Source organism: Hippopotamus amphibius, chromosome 9, assembly GCF_030028045.1.
Source record: "Hippopotamus amphibius kiboko isolate mHipAmp2 chromosome 9, mHipAmp2.hap2, whole genome shotgun sequence".
In the NCBI taxonomy this organism is placed as follows: Eukaryota; Metazoa; Chordata; class Mammalia; order Artiodactyla; family Hippopotamidae; genus Hippopotamus; species Hippopotamus amphibius.
Window position 1 is genome coordinate 129,150,443 of NC_080194.1, and position 20,654 is coordinate 129,171,096.

The following is a 20,654-nucleotide window of genomic DNA, read 5'->3' on the forward strand; positions in this document are numbered from 1 at the left end:
GAAGGTCACTACTAAATTCTATCCCAGTGATACAACTCTGCTAGAGTCCTGTCCTGATTTCAGAGGCAGGAAGTACATGCAGACTAAACTCTCCTGCTCCCAGGCTATGTAGTGACTGGAAGAAACCCACCTGCAAGAAATTGCTGACAAGGATCTATTGTAAACTGTCATCAATATCACCACCACCCATAACAATTTACTCTGCATCTACCGGTTGCATGGCATTGTGCTGAAAACTTGGCAATGGCTATCTTTGGGGTCCAGCTCAGAGGTCTCCATCTCTAGGAAGTCCTCCCTGAATGCACAGGGTTGTGAGTATGAGACTACGTTTTCTCCTTCCATGACATCCTGGTTGTCTCCGCAACAGAGAATCTGTCACACTGGAATATAACTGCTACTTGCGTCTAAGTTCTCCCCGTGGGGAGGTGAGTTTATTCAGGGTGGGGAATCTTGTCTTATTCTTCCTGTGTCCCTAGTCCCTGGTACAGGAATTGGCATATACTAGGTGGTCCATAAAACTGTGTTGACTGTAGATGACACAAGTCTCCTCTCCTTGATCAGCTTGTGATCTACTGATCTGAGGATCAGTAAGAGCCAGGGAGAGGAAGGAACCTGTGAAACCCCAGGCAAAGGGGTCAGGAAGAGTTTCTGAAACCCAGAAGTCAAGGCTGATTCTTGGGGCAAGCAAGTTCCGATCAAAGCTCTCAGCAATAGTCCGGTGGTCCCCCACAGAGAAGCACCTCCCATCTATGGCCTGAAGACGTCAGGGGGGTGTTGCTGCTGATTCCATTAGGGTTTGCTACGAACACCGAGAAGGGAACTGACCCCATTTCAATCCTGTTTCATGTCTTGCCCAGGGACCGGGCACTCTGGGTTTCTCAAAAGCCCAAATGGAATTGGAAATGGCAAAGGAACAACTGTCTTTGTAGAAAATCTAGGGCACCCTCATCAACAGGCTTATGTTCTCAGTGAGAACAGATCCGGTCTCTGGGAGCTCTGAACTGTGGTCCTGGGAGTGAGGATGGCTGCAGTGTTGAGACCAAGTCCTTTCCTTACCAGTTGCCCTGGAAGGAAGCTGCTGGTTAGAGCTGGGATGTAGTCTGTGGCTTTGGAACAGAGTGAAGTCAGCCAGACCATCTGATCCCTGGCCTTGGGGTCTTGGCTTCATTGATCCCACACTCCTGATTAAAATCCAGATGACCTTGGATCTGGAAATTATGGCATTCCGGGGCCCAGGACCTCTGTATCCATGATCTCCAAACTGAACAATTTGCTGGAGAGAAAAAAGCACCTTGGGGGGTGGGGGGTGGCGGTGGAGAGGAATAGTACAAGATGCTAGACACAAATAGACTGAATTTGGAAGATAAATCTCCCTTATTTAAATGTCAGAATATTCCATTTCTGTATAATGCTGAGAAGTCACAAAACCAAAATAAAAATAGGGCTAGGCTTAAATGTACCCAGTTAGATGCAGAGTCGGGCTGTCTTTGGCATAAATGTTTTACCACCACCTTCCAACTGAGGTCTCTGCTCTGCGGATGGAGCTCGAGTGTTGCAGAATTCATCGCTGCCTGTCGCCATCTGGCTGGGATTTCATAAGCCACCTGATCAATCGTGCAAGTTGCAGTTGGGGAGTTTTACGCACACATGTCCCCAACCTGTGTCTCTCGAAGGAGAAGAAAAAGGAAAAAGAGGAGAGAGGATTGGGCAACTCCATCAAGCGTCAAACAACATACATGGTCACAATTTTCCATACGAGGATGGTGTTGGCGAAATATAATTCTCTGGAGTAAGACTGCAGAAAAATTGCAAGAAGTCCAGGAAATCCTATGTATACCAAGCCCTTCTGGAATTGGCTTCACCAATTTGCCTTACACACATATAAATGGTCAAGTTGCTATCAATTAAAGGGAGTATGCATTTGTGAGCACAAATGGATTCATAGTAGCTTTTTGACATTGCACATTTTCTCAATCAATAGTCTTCAAAATCCTATGACTCATTGTGTAAGAGTGTCAGGACTTTTTAATATCACAGAGAGATCCTTGTGTTTTAAAAGGCTGTGAATGTAAAAAAAAAAAAAAAAAAAAGGAAAAGATTGCAATAATACCACAACCCATGCCAAGAAATATCTTCTTCTTTCAGCAAGTAACATGACGTCACTGCCTTTCAGTTTCTTCTTATTGAAGTGCTGTCAACAAGCTCCCTGGGGCTATAAACCCTTAAGCAAAGGAACCACACCCATTGTCCACTTTATCTGCATTTCCCATTGCCTAGGACAGTGCAGGGAGCTTAGTGGGCACTCAGGACTTGGTTGCAGCTTGAAGGAGAAAGAGAAGGAGAGAGTGAAAAGGAAAGAAAAGGGGAGAAGAAATGGGGGAGGCAGAGAGGGCAGAAAGGAGGGAGAAGAACAGAAAGGGAGAAATGGAGCCTTTATAGGAAGGACCCTGTACCTGTTGTCAGAGCTATTCACAACTAAAGCAGAAGAAGACCCAGTTTCGCTTTTAGTGGCGAGTGGTGGGGTGATGTGGAGGGCTGGGCTGTGACCTACGTGAGCTCGCCCACCCCAATTTGATGTCAGTCTCCTCTCCCTGTTAGGGGTGGTGGTGCTTCTCTGCTTCCTCTCCTGGATCTCATATCTGAAGTACCAGGTGGGGGTGAGCCCATGGCCAGAAATGCCTGGGAGAGCATGTGGGGTAAGGGAGTAGTCAGGTTCAGATTCCAACCCAGGAGAGCGTGTGGGGCAGACACAACGGTCCTCTCGCCCCATTCTGCTAACGATGCAGCTGAGGTCAAGATAAAGAAGCTGGGAAAGGAGGAATCTGGGTCTTTCAACCATCGGCTATGATCATATAACAACGTCCGACCACACAGCCCCCAAGGAACACACCGAGAGTTCAATTATACAAGCCTGCTTTACCTCTCTCACAGAAGGTAGAAACAGGGCACTCAGAACTTAGAGGAGGGGGAGCGATAAATTAGGAGGTTGGGATTAACATATATACACAACTATATATAAAATAGGTAATCAACAAGGATCTACTATATAGCACAGGGAACTCCACTCAATATTCTGTAAAAACCTATATGGGAAAAGAATCTGAAAAAGCATAGATATGTGTATATGTATAACTGAACCACTTTGCTGCACACCTGAAACTAACACAACATTGTAAATCAACTATACCCCGATATACAATTAAAATTAAATTAAAAAAATGAAAGAACAACAACAAAAGAAATTAGAGGAGCTACAGGCACTGCTGGTGGGGGTGTAAATTGGTTTATTTCTTCTGAAAACTTCAGAAGTGTCTCCTGAAGTGGAGTATACGTACATCCTATGGCCCAGCAATTTTATTCCTTGGTGCATTCCCCAACAATTAAGTGTCTACATGCACCAAAAATATGTGAAAGTATGTTCAAAGCAGACAGAAATGAGAACACAAATATCCATCAATAGCATGTGTATAAATAAATTATAGTGTATGTGTACAGTGGAATACTATGTTGTAATGAAGACACAGTACGCTGTAACTACATGCAGTAGTACGGATCCACGTCATAAAAGACACAAGTGAATACATGTCATATGATTCCACCATTTATCTGACATTCAAAAGAAGGCAAAACCCACCCGTGACCATGGAGGGCAGAGTGGTGGTTACCTCTGGGGGAGATATTGGCTGGAAGAGGCCATGAGGGACCTTTCTGGGGTGCTGGTCATGTCCTAGATCTCCACCTGGGTGGCAGTTACACAGATATATAAAAATGTAATTGGGCACTGAGATCTGTGCAAACCAATGAGCGTACAGTAGGCCCTGTGTATCTGTGGGTTCCGCATCCCGGAGTCAAATGACCGCAGATTGAAAATTTTTCAGAAAAAAATTTCACAAAGTTCCAAAAAGAAAAACTTGGATTTGCAGTGCACCCGCAACTATTTACATAGCATTTACATTGTATTTACAACTATTAACATAGCATTTACATTGTATTAGGTATTAAAAGTAACCTAGAGATGATTTAAAGTATATGGGAGGATGTGCGTAGGTTATATGCAAATACTGCATCATTTTATATAAGTGACTTGAATATCTACGGACTTTGGTACCCAAGGGGGTCCTGGAACCAAACCCCACAGATACCAAGGTCGACTGTATATTATAGTCCACAGAAGGGAGAAAAAAGAAGAGAGTGGCATAGCAGTGGTCTAAGGTGTTCCTCCGCTTTGGGGGTCAAGAGAGGGAATAACAAGAAAGTGGAAGGAAGCTGACTTGCTAAACAGAAAAAAACCTCCTTTTTAAAGAAATATGAACTTTTTTTTTTTACAAAGAAAAATGTCTTAAAGGAGGAAGGGGCATGAGCTATGTTAAATTCTTCCATATTGTTGGAATTATTTGAAAAAAACATGCTTTACTTTTATAATTTAAGCCAGAGGTCAGCAATCTTTTCCTGTAAAGGGCTAATTAGTAAATATTTTCAGCTTTAGGAGCCATACGGTCTCTGTCACAACTACTCAGCTCTGCCCTTGCAGCTCAAAAGCAGCCATAGAAACACACAGTGTGTGAATGGATGGGATGTGTTCCAATAAAACTTTATTTACAAAGACAGGCAACGGGTCAACCTGGGCCATAATTTGCAGGATCTTGATTTAAGCAATCAAAAAAGGAAATAGGGCCATGCCAAACCGGCACTGGGCTTTCCGCATGCCAGGGTCCCTCATTTTCTTCTGCTGGGTAAGCTATGGTGGCCGTGAAGACCCTGAACCCCAAGGCCGAAGTGGCCTGAGCCCAGGTGGCACTGGCAGTCAACATCAGCGCGGCCCAAGGGCCACAGGACGTGCTGAGCACCAACTTGGGGCCTAAGGGCACCATGAAGATGCTTGTTTTTGGTGCTGGAGACATCAAGCTCACTAAAGATGGAAATGTGCTGCTTCATGAAATGCAAATTCAACACTCAACAGCCTCCTTAATAGCCAAAGTAGCAACAGCCCAGGATGCCATAACTGGTGACGGTACCACTTCCAATGTCCTAATCATTGGAGAGCTCCTGAAGCAGGCGGATCTCTACATTTCTGAAGGTCTTCATCCCAGAATAATTACAGGAGGATTTGAAGCTGCAAAGGAAAAGGCACTTCAGTTTTTGGAACAAGTCAAAGTAAGCAAAGAGATGGACAGGGAAACACTGATAGACGTGGCCAGAACATCTCTATGTACTAAAGTTCATGCTGAACTTGCTGATGTCTTAACAGAGGCTACAGTGGACTCCATTTTAGCCATTGAAAAGCAAGATGAACCTATTGACCTCTTCATGGTTGAGATCATGGAGATGAAACATAAATCTGAAACCGATGCAAGCTTAATCAGAGGTCTTGTTTTGGACCATGGGGCGCGGCATCCTGATATGAAAAAGAGAGTAGAAGATGCATACATCCTCACATGCAACATGTCATTAGAATATGAAAAAACAGAAGTGAATTCTGGCTTTTTTTACAAAAGTGCAGAGGAGAGAGAGAAGCTAGTGAAAGCTGAGAGAAAATTCATTGAAGACAGAGTTAAAAAAATAATAGACCTGAAAAAGAAAGCCAGTGGTGATTCAGATAAAGGATTTGTTGTTATTAATCAAAAGGGAATTGACCCCTTTTCCTTAGATGCTCTTGCAATAGAAGGCATAGCAGCTCTGCACAGGGCTAAAAGGAGAAATATGAAAAGGCTGACTCTTGCTTGTGGTGGGGTAGCCCAAAATTCTCTTGATGACCTAAATCCTGATTGTTTGGGACAGGCAGGACTTGTCTATGAGTATACATTGGGAGAAGAGAGGTTCACCTTCATCGAAAAATGTAATAATCCTCCCTCGGTCACGTTATTGATCAAAGGACCAAATAAGCACACACTTACTCAAATCAAAGATGTAATAAGAGATGGCTTGAGGGCTGTTAAAAACGCTATTGATGACAGCTGTGTAGTTCCAGGTGCTGGTGCACTGGAAGTGGCAATGGCAGAAGCCCTGATTAAATACAAGCCCCGTGTAAAGGGCAGGGCCCAACTTGGAGTTCAAGCATTTGCTGATGCGTTCTCATTATTCCCAAGGTTCTTGCTCAGAACTCCAGTTTTGACCTTCAGGAAACATTAGTTAAAGTTCAAGCAGAACATTCAGAATCAGGTCAACTTGTGGGTGTGGACTTGAACACAGGTGAACCAATGGTCGCAGCAGAAGTAGGCATATGGGATAACTACTGTGTAAAGACACAGCTTCTTCATTCCTGCACTGTGATTATTCTCCCAGCGGATGAGACCATGAGAGCTGGAATGGCTTCTCTAAAAGGTTGAATTGAAGCTTCCCTTCTATCATCTGAATCGTGAAGACTCTACACAGCGATCCTAAGAATATAACTATGGAATTTTTGTCCAAGCTTCAAACAGTTTTCAAAGGATTTTCTTTACCCATATAAAAAAAAAAAGGAGAGAACACTGGCACCTATTCAGATCCTAAAGTTCTGAAATCTATTAGCCAGAATCATGGTGTAATAAGACATAACGTTTTTCCTTTAAAAAAATTTAAGTGCGTGGGTAGAGTTAAGAAGCTATTGCACATTTATGATTTAATAAAATAATTCTAAAGAAAAAAAGGAAATAAAGTGATTAAAAATAATATATATATATGAACAAGAATAAATCCCAACTTATTCACTGTTATCATCTATGGTACTTATTGGGCACCTACTGTTTGATGAGTATATACCAATTATACCATTTAACTTGGTGAGGCTGGTGTCATCACAATTTCCAGTTGAAAGAGGAGGAAACTGGCCCTTAAAAAGGGTAAGTAAATTCCCAAGGTCATAGAGCTGGTAAAGATCAGTTCTCATATTTGAACCCAAAGCCTTTGTTCTTAACTGCATCCCAAGCTGCTGCATTTATGACTTTTTTGCGTGAAATGGTACCACCAAAGTTGTAATAAATTACCAGGATATACAAAATGTCCATTAAAATTTGTATGTAAAAATAGTTAAAGGTCCCCAAAAGATGAAAAGACAATTTTTTTTTCCATTTTCACCAGTATTTGCAGGAATTCAAATTAAGGCTACATTGCACCTCCTAAAATATCAAAACAATGATAACACTCACTGCTGATAGGCTACTGTAAAATTGGTCCACTGATTCATTATTAGAAGCACTTTTCAATGGGAACACACCTTTTGGGCATCACTTTGAGACTATAGAGTAAGACCCTAGAAATGTTTACAGCCATTACTCCTTCAAATTCTACATCTAAGACATTGTTACAAATAAACAATTAAAAATAGGAAAAAAATGGGCAGAAAGATGTTCATTCTAGCATTATCTACACTAGCAAAAAAAAAAAGAGAGAGAGAGAAATGTTTAACCTGAGGAAAATAATGTAATAAATTACGGTTTAATGATGATTATGACACTGTATGCAAAAATTAAAATAATTGTGAGGACCAGATTATGTAACACCATGAAAAAATGTTTAAGTGAAAACAGTAGAATATAAAAATGTATATAACCAATAATTAAACTTATTTAAAGAAATGTGCCTGCAAGTAACAAGGTTTGGAAGGTCATATACAAACTGAAAACAATTATGTTAAGGTAGTAGGCTGGGCTGATTTTATATGTATATCATATTGCCTTTCCAAATCAAAGGGTTTTAAAAAATGTAGACTGAGAGGGATTTGAGGCCATTGTTTATCCGTCTCATAAATCCTCCATGAGGTTCTGTGACATCAGTGTTTGACTCACCAGTAAACCATTCTTTATGTCTTATTCCACCTTTGATGGTTCTCTCGATATTTGACTTTCCCTGGTTTGAACGATTCAGTGCTTGTCAGGCATGAATTTGGCACCGCTGACCTTGTTCTAATCCTGGTGTCAGACAGATAATAAACACTGCAACTCTGGATCTCAAGAGACCTATCGGGAAATTCACTGTGAACGTACACAGATGAAAACCCTCGGAGCTTTAACAGAGAGGCAGAGTCAATGGCTCTCCAGGATATTTATGGATTTTACCTGTTTCTTCAGTAAGTACCGTTTCATTTATTATTCCAAATATGTCTTCAGTTAAAATTAGGAGGGAGATAAACTAGTCTAATTTTTATGGTACCATCTGGTCACAGGCCAGTGAAGAAGCAGTTAAGCCTTTATTGCTAATCTACGCTTAGGATTGACACATTTCTTCCTCTGAAAACATTTCCAGATGAGTAGCTTGCCCTGGACTCAGTTTTTAGGTCATAGGAGGCTCAAAGTGACTGCGTTGCTGGGACATCAAAATGGTTGTTAATCATCACCCCCTTTGGGTACATATCATCAAAGCTGCTATTTTGTGTATCAGTGAGGTTTGAGTGCAGGTAAAAGTCATCCATATAGAGTGGGAGCGTTACTGAAATCCATAGGAAAAAATTAGACTCAGTCAACCCATCAGTAATGGTCTCTGGCCACACGTCCCTAGTGGTTTCCAATGAGACCACATCTCTATATGTAAGGAATCCGGACAACCATCAGGTACAAACCTGGTTCCGGACCTAATTTAATCAATAGAAACACTGGCTCATTTTCTGCCCGAACGTGGGTCTTTCAGTCTTGCCTGCTTTATTTTTAATGCTGTTATTATGATCAATACACAAAAACAAAATCTTTGGAAGCAACAAACATTTTCATGTCTATTTTATTCCTTTCTGAATGACTACTTCTGTTCACAGTCTAACCCCATATCTCCTAGGATCCTTTTCGTGGTCAGCGTGCAGGCTGAAGCTTACAAGTTCCACACCATTTCTTCCCTGGGTTTTCACTGTCACCAAGGTCTCTGGATGTGGAAACCCAAGTAAGAGCCCTGAGAGGAGGGATGAATAAAACCCAGGGCCAACATCCAACTTCACAGATTCCAAATGGGCGGGATCTATTGGTCACTGACATTGATATCCAGTACTTGCCAATCAAACAAGAGGCTTCTAAATGCTAAATATTGTTATTCTAAAGAGTGGTTCTTAAGTCTTATCGCGAAATAGAATCACCCAGAGGAGATGTAAAAATGCCCTGTGGGATGAAAAATTAGGTATCTGTACTTTCAACAGGCTCCCCAAGTGGGTCTGAGGCACACAGAAGCACCAAAAGCATCTTTATAAGTAAAGTCACTGTTAAGGGCAAGAGAGCAAACGTCTTTAATCATTTTTATGTCCCACCACCTGGAGCTTAGAAGCTGCTCAGTTATTCTTTGTTGGATCAATGTCTAGAGGGAGAATGAATGAATGAGAAAATGTGTGAATGAATGAATGAGAAAATGTGTGAATGAATGAATGAGAAAATGTGTGAATGAATGAATGAGAAAACGGGTGAATAAATTGGGGGGCTTTGTCTACGGCACCTGGCCTTTGCTAACTTGATTACAAAGTTTGTGATTTACGGAGTAGCCTTGCTCAGCCCAAACTGTGATTTCCGCCTTTGAAGTCTCGATGTGATTAAAATACGCTTAGCCAGGGACAATAACTTTCCAAAATGCTGGGGATTATGCAGCTCCGAGGATCTCTGTGGGGAGCAAGCGATTCCAGCAACCAAGACGGTCTTTGTGAACCTGGAGAGACTGCTCCGGCAAGCCTGTATCGGGGCCAAACATCTGACTCTTAATTACATTCTGTCCTTGTTTCATTCCTTCTCATCTCTTGCTTCTGGGTCCTGAGTTTTCCCCAAACTGCCAGGATTGAATGATCTCAAAAATTAGGCTGAGCCTGTTCCCATGGTGCTGGGGCCCGGGGCATGGACAAGTCTCCTTCTCCATGGAAAGATGGAAAAAACATGGGTCACTTTATCTCCCACCCTCAACCTCTGTCGCCAAGTTACTTTGCCCTCTATCACCTGCAGGCGAACGATGCTGTTTCTTCAGTGAAAGAGGAAGGAACAGAGGCTGGATAACTGACTCACCTGTGTTTAAATCACAGCTTTGCCCCTTCCCAGATGGGAACGCCTGCCTTATGAGATGTCTGGGGGGGTTACAGCAAATAAAGGAGAAGTGATATTGTACAATGGTTCAAACGAAGGCCCTGGAGCCCGTTCACCCAGGTCACATCGGCCACTTACTAGCTTGATACATTACTTAACCTTCCTGTGACTCGGTTTCCTCATCTTTAGACAGCAAGTCATAATCATAACTCTTGCCATTTAATCACCATGAGGACTGCATGAAATAAATACATATAAAGACAGATTATCTTATGACCCATAGTTATTCCTCTGTTATCGTTATAAACATCCATAAAAATAACAGTGATAATGGTAGCTTTGAATGGCTTCCATTTACAGATGTGGAAAACTGTCTCTTCCCCCTCCAAGTAAGTTCTCAGATTCTCAGCACCTCCCCTCCCTCAAATCCCCCATCCTTATTTTGGCGTTTATCCCTTTAAATGGGCTAAGGCTGCTGGTTGATATAGGGTGTTGCTGAGTCATCCCAGGACACAGGGACCTATGTCATGAAGAACCGCTGGCAGGAGAGGCCAGCGGGAGACAGATTAGACTTTTCTGAGGCAGGAGAGAGTCAGCCGGGGGTCTGTGCCCGGCTCTACCCTGGAGCTGAGAGGGGGCAGTGGATGGCTCCCAGGCTTGTTCGGTGTTATCTGCAATGTGCCTCATGGCTCAGCTGCGCAAACCAGCCTGCTCTGTAGATGCCCAGGATGAAGGCTGCCTGACTAGTGCCCAACACGCCGGCTCTCTGATCTCTCCTCTCCCCCACTGCCCTTCTTCGCCCCCTCATCTCTCCTTTTCCCCCTCTCTTCCCCATCTCTTCCTCTGTCCTTCCTTTTGGACTGTTCTTTCTCTTCTCCTTTATCCCTTTATCATTTTCTCCCTGCTCTTCTTTCCTGTCTTCCCCTCACAGTCCCCGTCCTTCTTTCCTATCTGCGCCTTCTTTCTTCCTTTCTCCATCTGAATCATTTCCCTCCCCTTGGAAGAACGTACAACTTCAAGTCTTCTTTGCCTTTCTTGTCTTGCTCCAGACAGTCTGAGATCAGGTTCATCATAATTTTTCTATAAAGGGCCAGACAGTAAATATTTGGGGCTTTGCAGGTCCTATAGCTTGTGTTGCAGCAACTCAACTCTGCTGTGGCAGTAAAAGCAGCCACAGACAATACCTGAATGAACGAACGTGGCTGTGTTTCAATACAGCTTTATTTTCAAAAACAGGCAGTGGCTGGATTGGAGCCGTGGTCACCGTTTGCCAAACCCTGAGGAAAACGCTCTTTCTCTTATTTACCTCCTTGATCACAAAACACAAACTCACTAACGATTTATCATAATCCACTCCAGTTCTAAAAGCCAGGGAATATACAACCTTGCTGATTATATCTATCCCAGAAAATTATGTTTAAAGGAAAAAGTGAAACAGAGATATTTGACTACTATAGCACACAAATTAGACACCTTGCCTGTCTTACTATGAATGTGGGGATCAGAGGCTTGGAAAGATTGTCAGACTGGACAGTGATTTAGTGACTATTTCTTTGGGTCTCTTCCCTAGAGACACCTGATACCCTTCCAAAGGAAAAAAAAATCCCCTTCATCAGAGAAGATATTTCATTAATGAAATAAGCCCCGCGAACGTATATTACAAGTCCATTCATTCACTTATTCATTCATCCAAGGGGTTTTATTTGAGCACCTACGATGTGCGAAGCTCAGGCGTGAGTCCTAGGGGAGAGGACAGGGCAACAAGAGTGGAGATGAAGGTGTGTGCCCTCGAGGGACTTACAGGGCGGGGCCCTGCAGGGGACAGGGGACGTGCAGAGGACAGCAAGGAGGAGGAGTCTAGTGTAAGCCAAGCACCAGACTAGTTTCTTTATGTTTGTTCTCACACTTAATTCTGAAACAACTCCAATTTAAAGATGAGGAAACTGGAACTCAAGAGAAATGGCCATACCACCAGGAAGCTGAAGAGCCTCCTGTTGCACCCTTTTGTTATGTGGCTTTGCTAAATGCCACAAGAATGCTATAAGCATGGAGCTAAAGAAGTTTACCGTTTATAAGCATGTCTAGAGCTGTAGTCTATAAGGAAGCCTTCATGGAGGGGCACGTGGGCCGGAGGATGGCTCAGATATCAGATTAGGAAATGGGTTCAGGAGAAGACGGAAGAAGGGACTCCATTGGGAAAGGGGGTTGCATGAAAGAATCCATGCTTACCTGAAAAAACTCCAAATGGTGGAATTTCAGACACTGTCGGCAGGTGAGCAGGGAAAATATTTAGGAATGAGGTGGCCTTCAGTGATTTCCTCAACCCACACGGCCTTTCCTAAGCCAGCCGTAAGAAGACGGGCTGCAAAAGCCATGCAGGGACGTGCCCATCCTCAGAGTGCAGGCGTAGGGGACTGTCATCACCCAAGCTGCGGGAGTGTCCAGTTCTCCCTGAGACTCGGACGTCGGCCCCAAAATACTAAGCTGGGAAGCTGGATGAGGACAGTGCTGAGGATATTAGCAGCCCATCCAGTGGCTCAGAGCAAGGTAAGAGAATCCTACTTACACACACAAAGAACTTCTGCAATCACACAAACACTCTCGACGCTGGTGGGCAGCGTGGGGTCCCTCACCATCCAAAGCCGTCCTGTGAGCTTCAGTGGAAGAGCCGCCAACAAATGAAGGAACCAGGAACGTTAACACTGATCCGCCCGGGAGCAGGGAGTGGGCTTCTCCACTGACTCCCCCCGCAGCACTCCCCCACTCCAAGACCTGTGAGCCTCTTATCCTGGCGTGGTGCTTTCCAAAGCTCTGGAGTCCATTGCAGCAAGGTTCCTTATTAATACAAGAGCAGAGGATGTGGTCCCTTCTGATTTGTTATCAATCTGGATGAGTCTTTAAAGAGATTGCTTGCAAAGCTGCAGCACAAAAGGGACAAAGGGAACCCAATGCACATATCCAACTGAAACAATGTAGGCAGTATCTTGTAAATATTTCATATATGATATCTACCATATATGCCCCAAATGATACAACTGCAGTCACTAGATAGTTTTAAAACTGGGAGAGTCCCAGCAGAATGGGCTGAGTTGGTTATCCTAGAATACAATATGAATACAAGAGATACACGGCATACCAAATATTTACATATGATAGCTATCAAATATACCTAAATATAAGTGCAATGGAATACACATATAAATAATTTATAAAAATATATGATATATATATACAAATAAATATATATATATATTTCATTTTATTTGTTCAGTGAACTCAGACTGGACCCCAGGGAGGAGTAACGTTTTTCTGAGTTGAAAAAGAAACCAACGACTATGAAAATGGAGCAAAACACAAAGAGGAAGATTACACGATTTTCAGTGCTAAATATATTCCTTGTAGCTAAGGTGATCTGGCCACTCGTAAGATTTCTCCCAGGAGCCCAGTTTAACGGACAGATGATCAGAACGGCAGTCAGATGAACGTGGCTGCATGTTTTACCTCTAGAAAAATATCTACACATGGTGTGGTCCAGAGATCAGCAGCAGCAGCAGCACCTGGGAGCTGGTTACAAACGCAGACTCTCAGGCTCTCCCTCCCCAGACCTGCTGAACCTGCATTTTAGCAAGATCTCCAGGCGATTCCTGCTCACGTTAAAGTTTGAGAAGCTCTGCTATGGCTCACGTAACCCCAATGAGTCTTGCTTTCCTGCTCTGCGAAACGTAGGTAATATCTACTCCAGAATACTGTATGAAGAGCTACAAAGATCGTTTGCGATGTATTTGGCACAGTACTGGACCACTGTGTATGGGCTCAAAATCCATGCTTTCCTCTATTTTCTCAGCATCACATGCTTCTGAATAATATTACTATATCATCTTGTTCTTCCTAATATCTTTTTTCTGGCCTCTATATATCGAAAGGGCTTTAACCTCTATGATTGTCCTTCTGTCTCTTCAAATCCCAGAATCACATAAAAAATTACAAAATCCATGAGATTTCCGGGGCCTAAGCATTCTCCCATTCAATCTCTCCCTTGAAGCCAGAAATGCCATAATTTTTAGGTTCCAGGCTTACTAACTTTTTATATTCTCACTGAGCTGTCACCTTGTAGGTGCCAGGATGATACCAGGGACCCACTAGTAATCTGCTGGTTGCTGGATAAGTTAATGAATGAGGCTTTGTGAATGCTGGCCCGTTCTAATCTTTGTCTAAATCTGACTTGTTTTCTTCATGACTCATTCTGTCTTTTTGTTCTTCCATTAAAAAAACTGATACATCTTATATTTCTCCTTGACCACTCTCTCACCGACCCAAGACACCAAAGAATAGATATAGATATAGAGATAGAAATAGATATAAGCGCATGTATAGTATATATTAACTCATATACATATGAATTATTACAAATATGTTCATACTATGAGATTAGATATTTTAGTTTCTAAACCAATTGGACTGTAAGCTCCCTGAAGGAAAGAAGGAAAAGACCATGAGACCTCCTTGGAGCATCAGCATTTAGGAATGTGTGTTTCTCAGTAAACGCTGGGTGTTGATGATATATGCTGGAAAGGACCTTTGAGTGTCCCCATGGTGCACTGCACTGTTTCAGAAAGAACATGGCAGTTCGACAGGAAAAGGAAGGTAAGCTCTTGTTGGGATCCTGTGCATCTCTTAAGGGAGATCAGTAGCCTGTTTCCTAGGGAAATGCCTGGCAGGCTTCACATAAGAGGTTCCCCGAATCACCAAACACCCCACTCAAAGGTTATATTTACACAGCTCATTAGGAACATTTTTTGTACTTTTGACACTCATTAGACTGGTAATCGTCCACCGAAGCTACTCTCTAACAAGAGATAAACACTCCACTCCAGAGGATGAATAATGATTAGGGACCGCTCAGCACTGTGCTCTTTCCAGGTCTAATTTTAGAGCATAATTAATCCTGCTGAAGCTGCATAAGATAAGTGAAATATTTATGCAGCTGTGTTAATTCATGTATTTACTCCTAGAGAGACATTCAGAATTGGACATGGCTTTCCGGGGAGATTATCTTAAGACGCCCCCCCTTGGAGCAACGTCATTTTGTCTCCAACGTCTCTGCCTCCAGATGGTCTCTAAAGATGAAGCTGTGAAGACGTTATTTCCCATCCCAGACTATCGGACCAGGAAAGCCATGAGCTGGGACAGAAAATATCTCTAAGGATCAAGATGCTCTGCTAGTACAAAGAACACATCTTTGGCTTCTCAGGATGCCTTTACTTTTTATTTGCCACAAAGAGGACATTTTCTGTTCAGCACCGCATTCTCATGATGCTAAGTTGACCAGATTATCACCAATATGACACTAAATAGGCTGTGTTGAATCCTGGAGTTGTGGATGGACAGCAGTGGGGATGTAGAGGAGGTGGGGGGAGGGGAGGGGGAGGGGTGGTGGTGGTAACAGCTAGCATGTATTGAACCATTTCTATTTCCAGGTGGCTGCACTTAGCTAGTTCTTTACATATAACCTCTCATTTTATCTTCACAACTTTCAAATCCCAGAATCCCACAAAAAATTACAAAATCCATGAGATTGCTGGGCCCTAAGAGATCTCCTGTTCAATCTCTCCTTTGAAGCCAGAAATGCCCTACTTTTAGGTTCCAGACTTGCTCATTCTTTACGTTCTCACTGAGCTGTCACCTTTTAGGTGCCAGGGTGATACCAGGGACCCACTAGTTATCTGCTGGTTGCTGGATAAGTTAATGAATGGGGCTTTGAGAATGCTGGCCTTTTCTAATCTTTGCCTAAATCTAAATCAGATTTAGGCAAAAGAAAACAAGTCGTTTTCTTTATGACTTTGTCTTTTCATTCTTCCATTAAAAAAAACCCCTGATACATCCAATATTTCCCCTTGACCACTCTCTCACCTGCCCAAATATTTATCAGGTAAACATTTCTGCAATTACTTGCAGATGAGTAAACTGAGGCTAAGAAAAATTACCCCTTTCACAGAAGCATTTGTAAATGGGACAATAGATATCGTCCACACATAGACTAAATTACTTTTTCCTAAAAGATCTATATATCTGAAGCATCTAAGTAGCCAACTTTGATAGATATCCTAGAGAAATGAATGAAACCAGAGTCTTACATGAGTGACCCTCATCCAGAGTAAGGCGCCTTAAGTACAGACTTTGCCACTTAGTCACTAGGGGACTCACAAGCCCGCAAAGCTGCAGTTCCCTCCTCTGTAAAATGAGTATAAGCAATGTTTGACTTCATAAGGTTCTTACAAATATTAAATTAAAGAACACATGTAATGCATCTGGGACAGTGACTGGCATATCCTCTCCCCCAAACATGTTGCTATTTCATAACAGATGCTGCGGGAGTGACAGCAGCGGTAGGTAGGAGTACACTTAGAATGGACTTATTTGACAGCTACCCATCATATTTAAAAGTTTCCTGTCAAACGAAATACATCCCAACATCAACCATTCATCCATGCATGTATTTATGCATTCAATCCTTCATTGACCAGTTACCTGTTATGTTCAAGATTCTGTAGTGTTTACTGCTGGAAAGAAGACTCTCATTTGCTGAGTGTTGCACCCCACGTGGAGGTGCTTAGGCAACCGCTGTGGTGGGCGGGTGCTTCACTCCTGTGTCCGCACATCTTGTCATCTAACTCCCAACCTCCCACCACACAAGGCAGAGCATCCTCCAGAGTATCCTTTGGGCTTGGCCACAGGACTTATTTAGGACAGAAGAGTGTTAGCAGATGTGGGGGATGCGACAAAACTGAGGCTTGAAATGTGCACGTGCAGGTAGGTGTTTTTTCCTGTGCCTCCAGCATAGCCAGGAGAAGAGCTTCCCCCAGGTAGGTGCTGCCCCTTCAGCCTGAGACACGGAATAAACACAGGTGGACCAGAGTCCACAGAGGTGATCCACGGGCTTGCAGCAGGGGGTGGAGCCACTGCGGCCGGAGGCAGAGCTTTTCCATTCCACCTGCATCCCATGAGCAAAATAGATGCTTATTGTCGGGTGTCTCCAAGATTTCACGGCAATAGCTGAGGAGCACAGCCACAAATCACTATCACACAGCAGACAACACGGCTCTTGATGTGAGGAAGGTACAAAGGCCGTATAGGGAATTCAAAGAATCAGATGCTCTCATTTGGGAGTTAAACATAAAACACATTTAGATTTCCTGATGGCACTGTGAGAATCTAGGGTTTAATTCTGGGAGTAGAGAATGTAAGGCATTATGCATGTTGTTCAAATTCACACCAACCACATACATGAACCTCCTACCCATTTCAATACTGTATTTGGCCACAGTGGTTGCCAGACTGGCCTCCTCAGCTCTAGACAGGCGGAGCATGCTCTGGAACCATCTCCGAATATAACTTCCACTGTTCTTGAAGGCAGCTTCTGCCCTATGCCCCAAGCTTTTGTTTCCTACCCACACTTACTCAAGTTTTCAGGGTTCACCTGCCATCTCTGCTGCCTTTGCTTTTCCTGTCTCAGCATTGGCAAGTCCAAGGGCAACTCGCGTGCCATGTGAACATGACAGGATTCTAAACACCATGCCATGGAACGAGGGGCTGCAGTGAGATCACCGACTACGAGTAGCGAAGGACAGAAGGAAACGCTGCTTGAGACAGTCAGTCTAATCGGCTGGACAGCTCCATACGTACCGTCATTCAACTACTCTGTAAGCCCCTGAAGGGGGGGAAACAGTCTTTTCTTGCACGAGAGGCAGCCAAGAGGTGGACTAGAGTGGAAACCCGGGGGATTTCTGCTCACTGTTCCCTTTATAGAGATTGCCTCTCCTTCATTCCTCCACAGGATGATAGAAGGAGCTGTCGTGTTAGTACAACGTCACCCCACCCCTTATTCACTCCTGATGGGTCCAGGGAAGACTGCTTGACCCAACATGCATCAGGAATCCTTCCTCTGGAATTTGAAATTTAGGATTTGGAAAAAATAGAGATTGGGACTTATTGCAGCCAGGTATGTAATGTCACTGCTCTAGAGCAGAGTTGTTTTTTTTTTAACCCTGATACTAGTAATGTTTGAGGTCAGATAATGTTGAGTTTTGAGACGTGGGGGGCCGTCCTGGGGACTGTAAGATGTCTGCCAGCATCCCTCAGCCCTGGCCTCTACCCGCTAGATGCTGGTATCAGATATGTAGCCTTCTTATCATGACAATCAAAGATATATCTCCAGACACAGCCAAATATCCCCTGGGGGGCAAAATCCACCTCCTCCCACCTCAATTAAGCACCACTGCTCTAGAGAGAGGACCTATGAATTCCTGCTGTTGAGGCCCCAGGACTACCCTGATTCCAGCTGTTTTCCTCTGAACCTATTTGCTCAACTCTTTCCTAAATTCACTGAGATAGACACTTCTGCATCCTTAAAATAAACTCCTTTTAATTTACTTAGTTGTCTGTAATTGGTTTCCATTATAAGCAACCTAAAGCATCATGGTATCACGTGATCTGCACTCAATAAATATTATCCTTTCAGTGAAAAAACTCAGAATCAAAGATCCATGGGAACGCTAATTAGGAAACAGAAAGTGTGAGGGTCTCAAGTCCCCCAGAAGTAGGGGTCAACCAAGGTCTTACCATCACCCACAAACTGGAGCAGGGCCAGGTCAATCTGCCTCTTCCAAGGGGAGCCTTTCTGGAGGGCAATTCCATAACCAGTGGTGGCAAAGATGTACCCACTCCCGATAGTCACCAGCTTGCAGCCTTCATCCCTCCCGGCCTTGTAATTCAAGACCGCAGCATCGTAGATGAAAGCGTCCAGTTTCCTGCAATGACAAGAAAGCAGGGAGTCATGCGGAAGGCGAGGTACCGTCTCGAGGCCCAGCTCCTCAGGTTGATCCAGCATCACACACTTTCTTTCACATGGGAGATGATGACTCATGACCGCTCCATCCCATCATCATAAAAGCATCTATTTTAATGAGGAGATAAAAGCCAGAACCTTTTCTCTCCAAGTTACAAGAGGCAGCTAAATAAAGACATGAAGAATCCTTATGCCCAAGTGAGTAAACAGTCGAGTTTGCTGGTTTGCTAAGTGTTTGCCCTCAGCACTCCCAACAGTGAAGAACAGTGGCCTATTTAGAAAGGTTTGCATCAGAACAAAATAAACCATTAAGGGACAGGAGAATTTGATGGTTGCATGTGGGAAGGGGAGAGAGACTAAACAGGAATGATGTCGCTTCCTGCCCAAAGAAACATGTACACTATTCATTTATAGCACAAAAATTATTACATACTAATTTTTAGAAACCCAAATAGTGTAGAAAATATAAAGAATACAAATAAATTGAAAATTGCCTATAATTCCATAACTCAGAGGTAACCACTGTTGACATATTTGTGAACAACCTTCCAAATTTTGGATGCATGTGTGTATGCACATGTGAGCGTGCATGCGTGTGCACACACACACACACCTTTTAAGACGGGGTTGGTAATGTTTTCTGTAAAGACAAGATAAATAGTTTAGGCTTAGTCTCTGGTGCAGCTGCTCAGCTTCCTGCTGTAGCATGTTATAGGCTGAACTGTGTTTCCTCAAAATTCATACGTTGAAGTCCTAACCCTTAGTACCTCCAAATACGACCTTATTTGGAGATGGGCTCATTGCAGATGTTATGAGTTAAGATGAGGTCACGCCGGAGCAGGAAGGCTCCTAATGCAACATCACGGGTGTCCTTATAAGAAGGGGAATCTGGACACAGACGTGCACATGGGGAGAACCCCATAGGAAGGTTGGAGTTATGCTGCCACAAGCCTAGAAACCACCAGAAGCCACGAGAGAGGCCCGGACAGATCCTTCCCAAGTGCTTCAGAGGGAGCACGGCCCTGCAGACACCTTGATCTCAGCCTTCCAGCCTCCAGGAGAATGAGACAAAAAAATTCCTATTGTTTAAGCATCTCAATTTGTGATGCTTTGTTACGACAGCCCTAGGAAACTAACACACAGCATGAAAGCAGCCATCGATAACACATAAATGAATGAATTCAACTCTGTTCCAATAAAAGGTTATTTACAAAAAACAGGCTGGCCCTAGGGCATAGTTTGTGATGCCCGTTTCAACCCCTCGAATATAATTATACCATGCAAACCCTTTCACCAATGGCTTTCTTTTCTCATTTCGCCCCACACATAGTGAATGTATTTCCATGTCAATAAACAGAGCACTCTTTTTAATTTTCTGGTACATTTATTTTTATTGAGGTATAACTTATATGAAATAAAGTGCTAGATAAATTTTTACATATGTGTACATCCTTGAAATCACCACACAGATCAAGGTAGAGAATATCCCATCATCTCAGAAGTCCTGTTTGCCTCTCCTAGTCAGCATCCTCCAAAAAGCAAGCATCCAGTAATCCCCTCAAAGGCACGGCTGTGCCTAATTCATGACCTACATCCCTATTGGTGGGCATGTGTGTTGTTTCCAGTTTCTAACGTTCTTTAACAAGGCTAAAATGATCACCCTTGAATACAGGAATGGATGTCTCAACTCTAAAGTAGGTAGGAAAACTAAATCGGAGAGCACTCAACTTCCTGACACTTTTTCAACTTTATTGCCCTTCTCTCCTTAAGAAGAAGATATAAAACAGTGAAGCAAAGAAAAATAAAAGTGGCAGGGAGAGGATGTAAAACGCTGCATCCTTCTAGAGACAGAT

The 20,654-nt window shown here is 43.2% G+C and overlaps 1 protein-coding gene and 1 pseudogene across 2 annotated transcripts in view; one reads left to right on the forward strand and one right to left on the reverse strand.

Moving 5' to 3' along the window:
• Positions 1–20,654, reverse strand: part of GRIN2A (glutamate ionotropic receptor NMDA type subunit 2A) — a 383,792-nt gene that overhangs the window by 15,939 nt on the left and 347,199 nt on the right. For both annotated transcript variants that reach the window (XM_057695721.1, XM_057695722.1), the window contains one exon: positions 18,576–18,763. In XM_057695721.1, the coding sequence (XP_057551704.1) occupies positions 18,576–18,763 (188 nt within the window). The remainder of the gene's footprint in view (positions 1–18,575; positions 18,764–20,654) is intronic.
• LOC130829329 (T-complex protein 1 subunit zeta-like) lies at positions 4,741–6,326 on the forward strand (annotated as a pseudogene).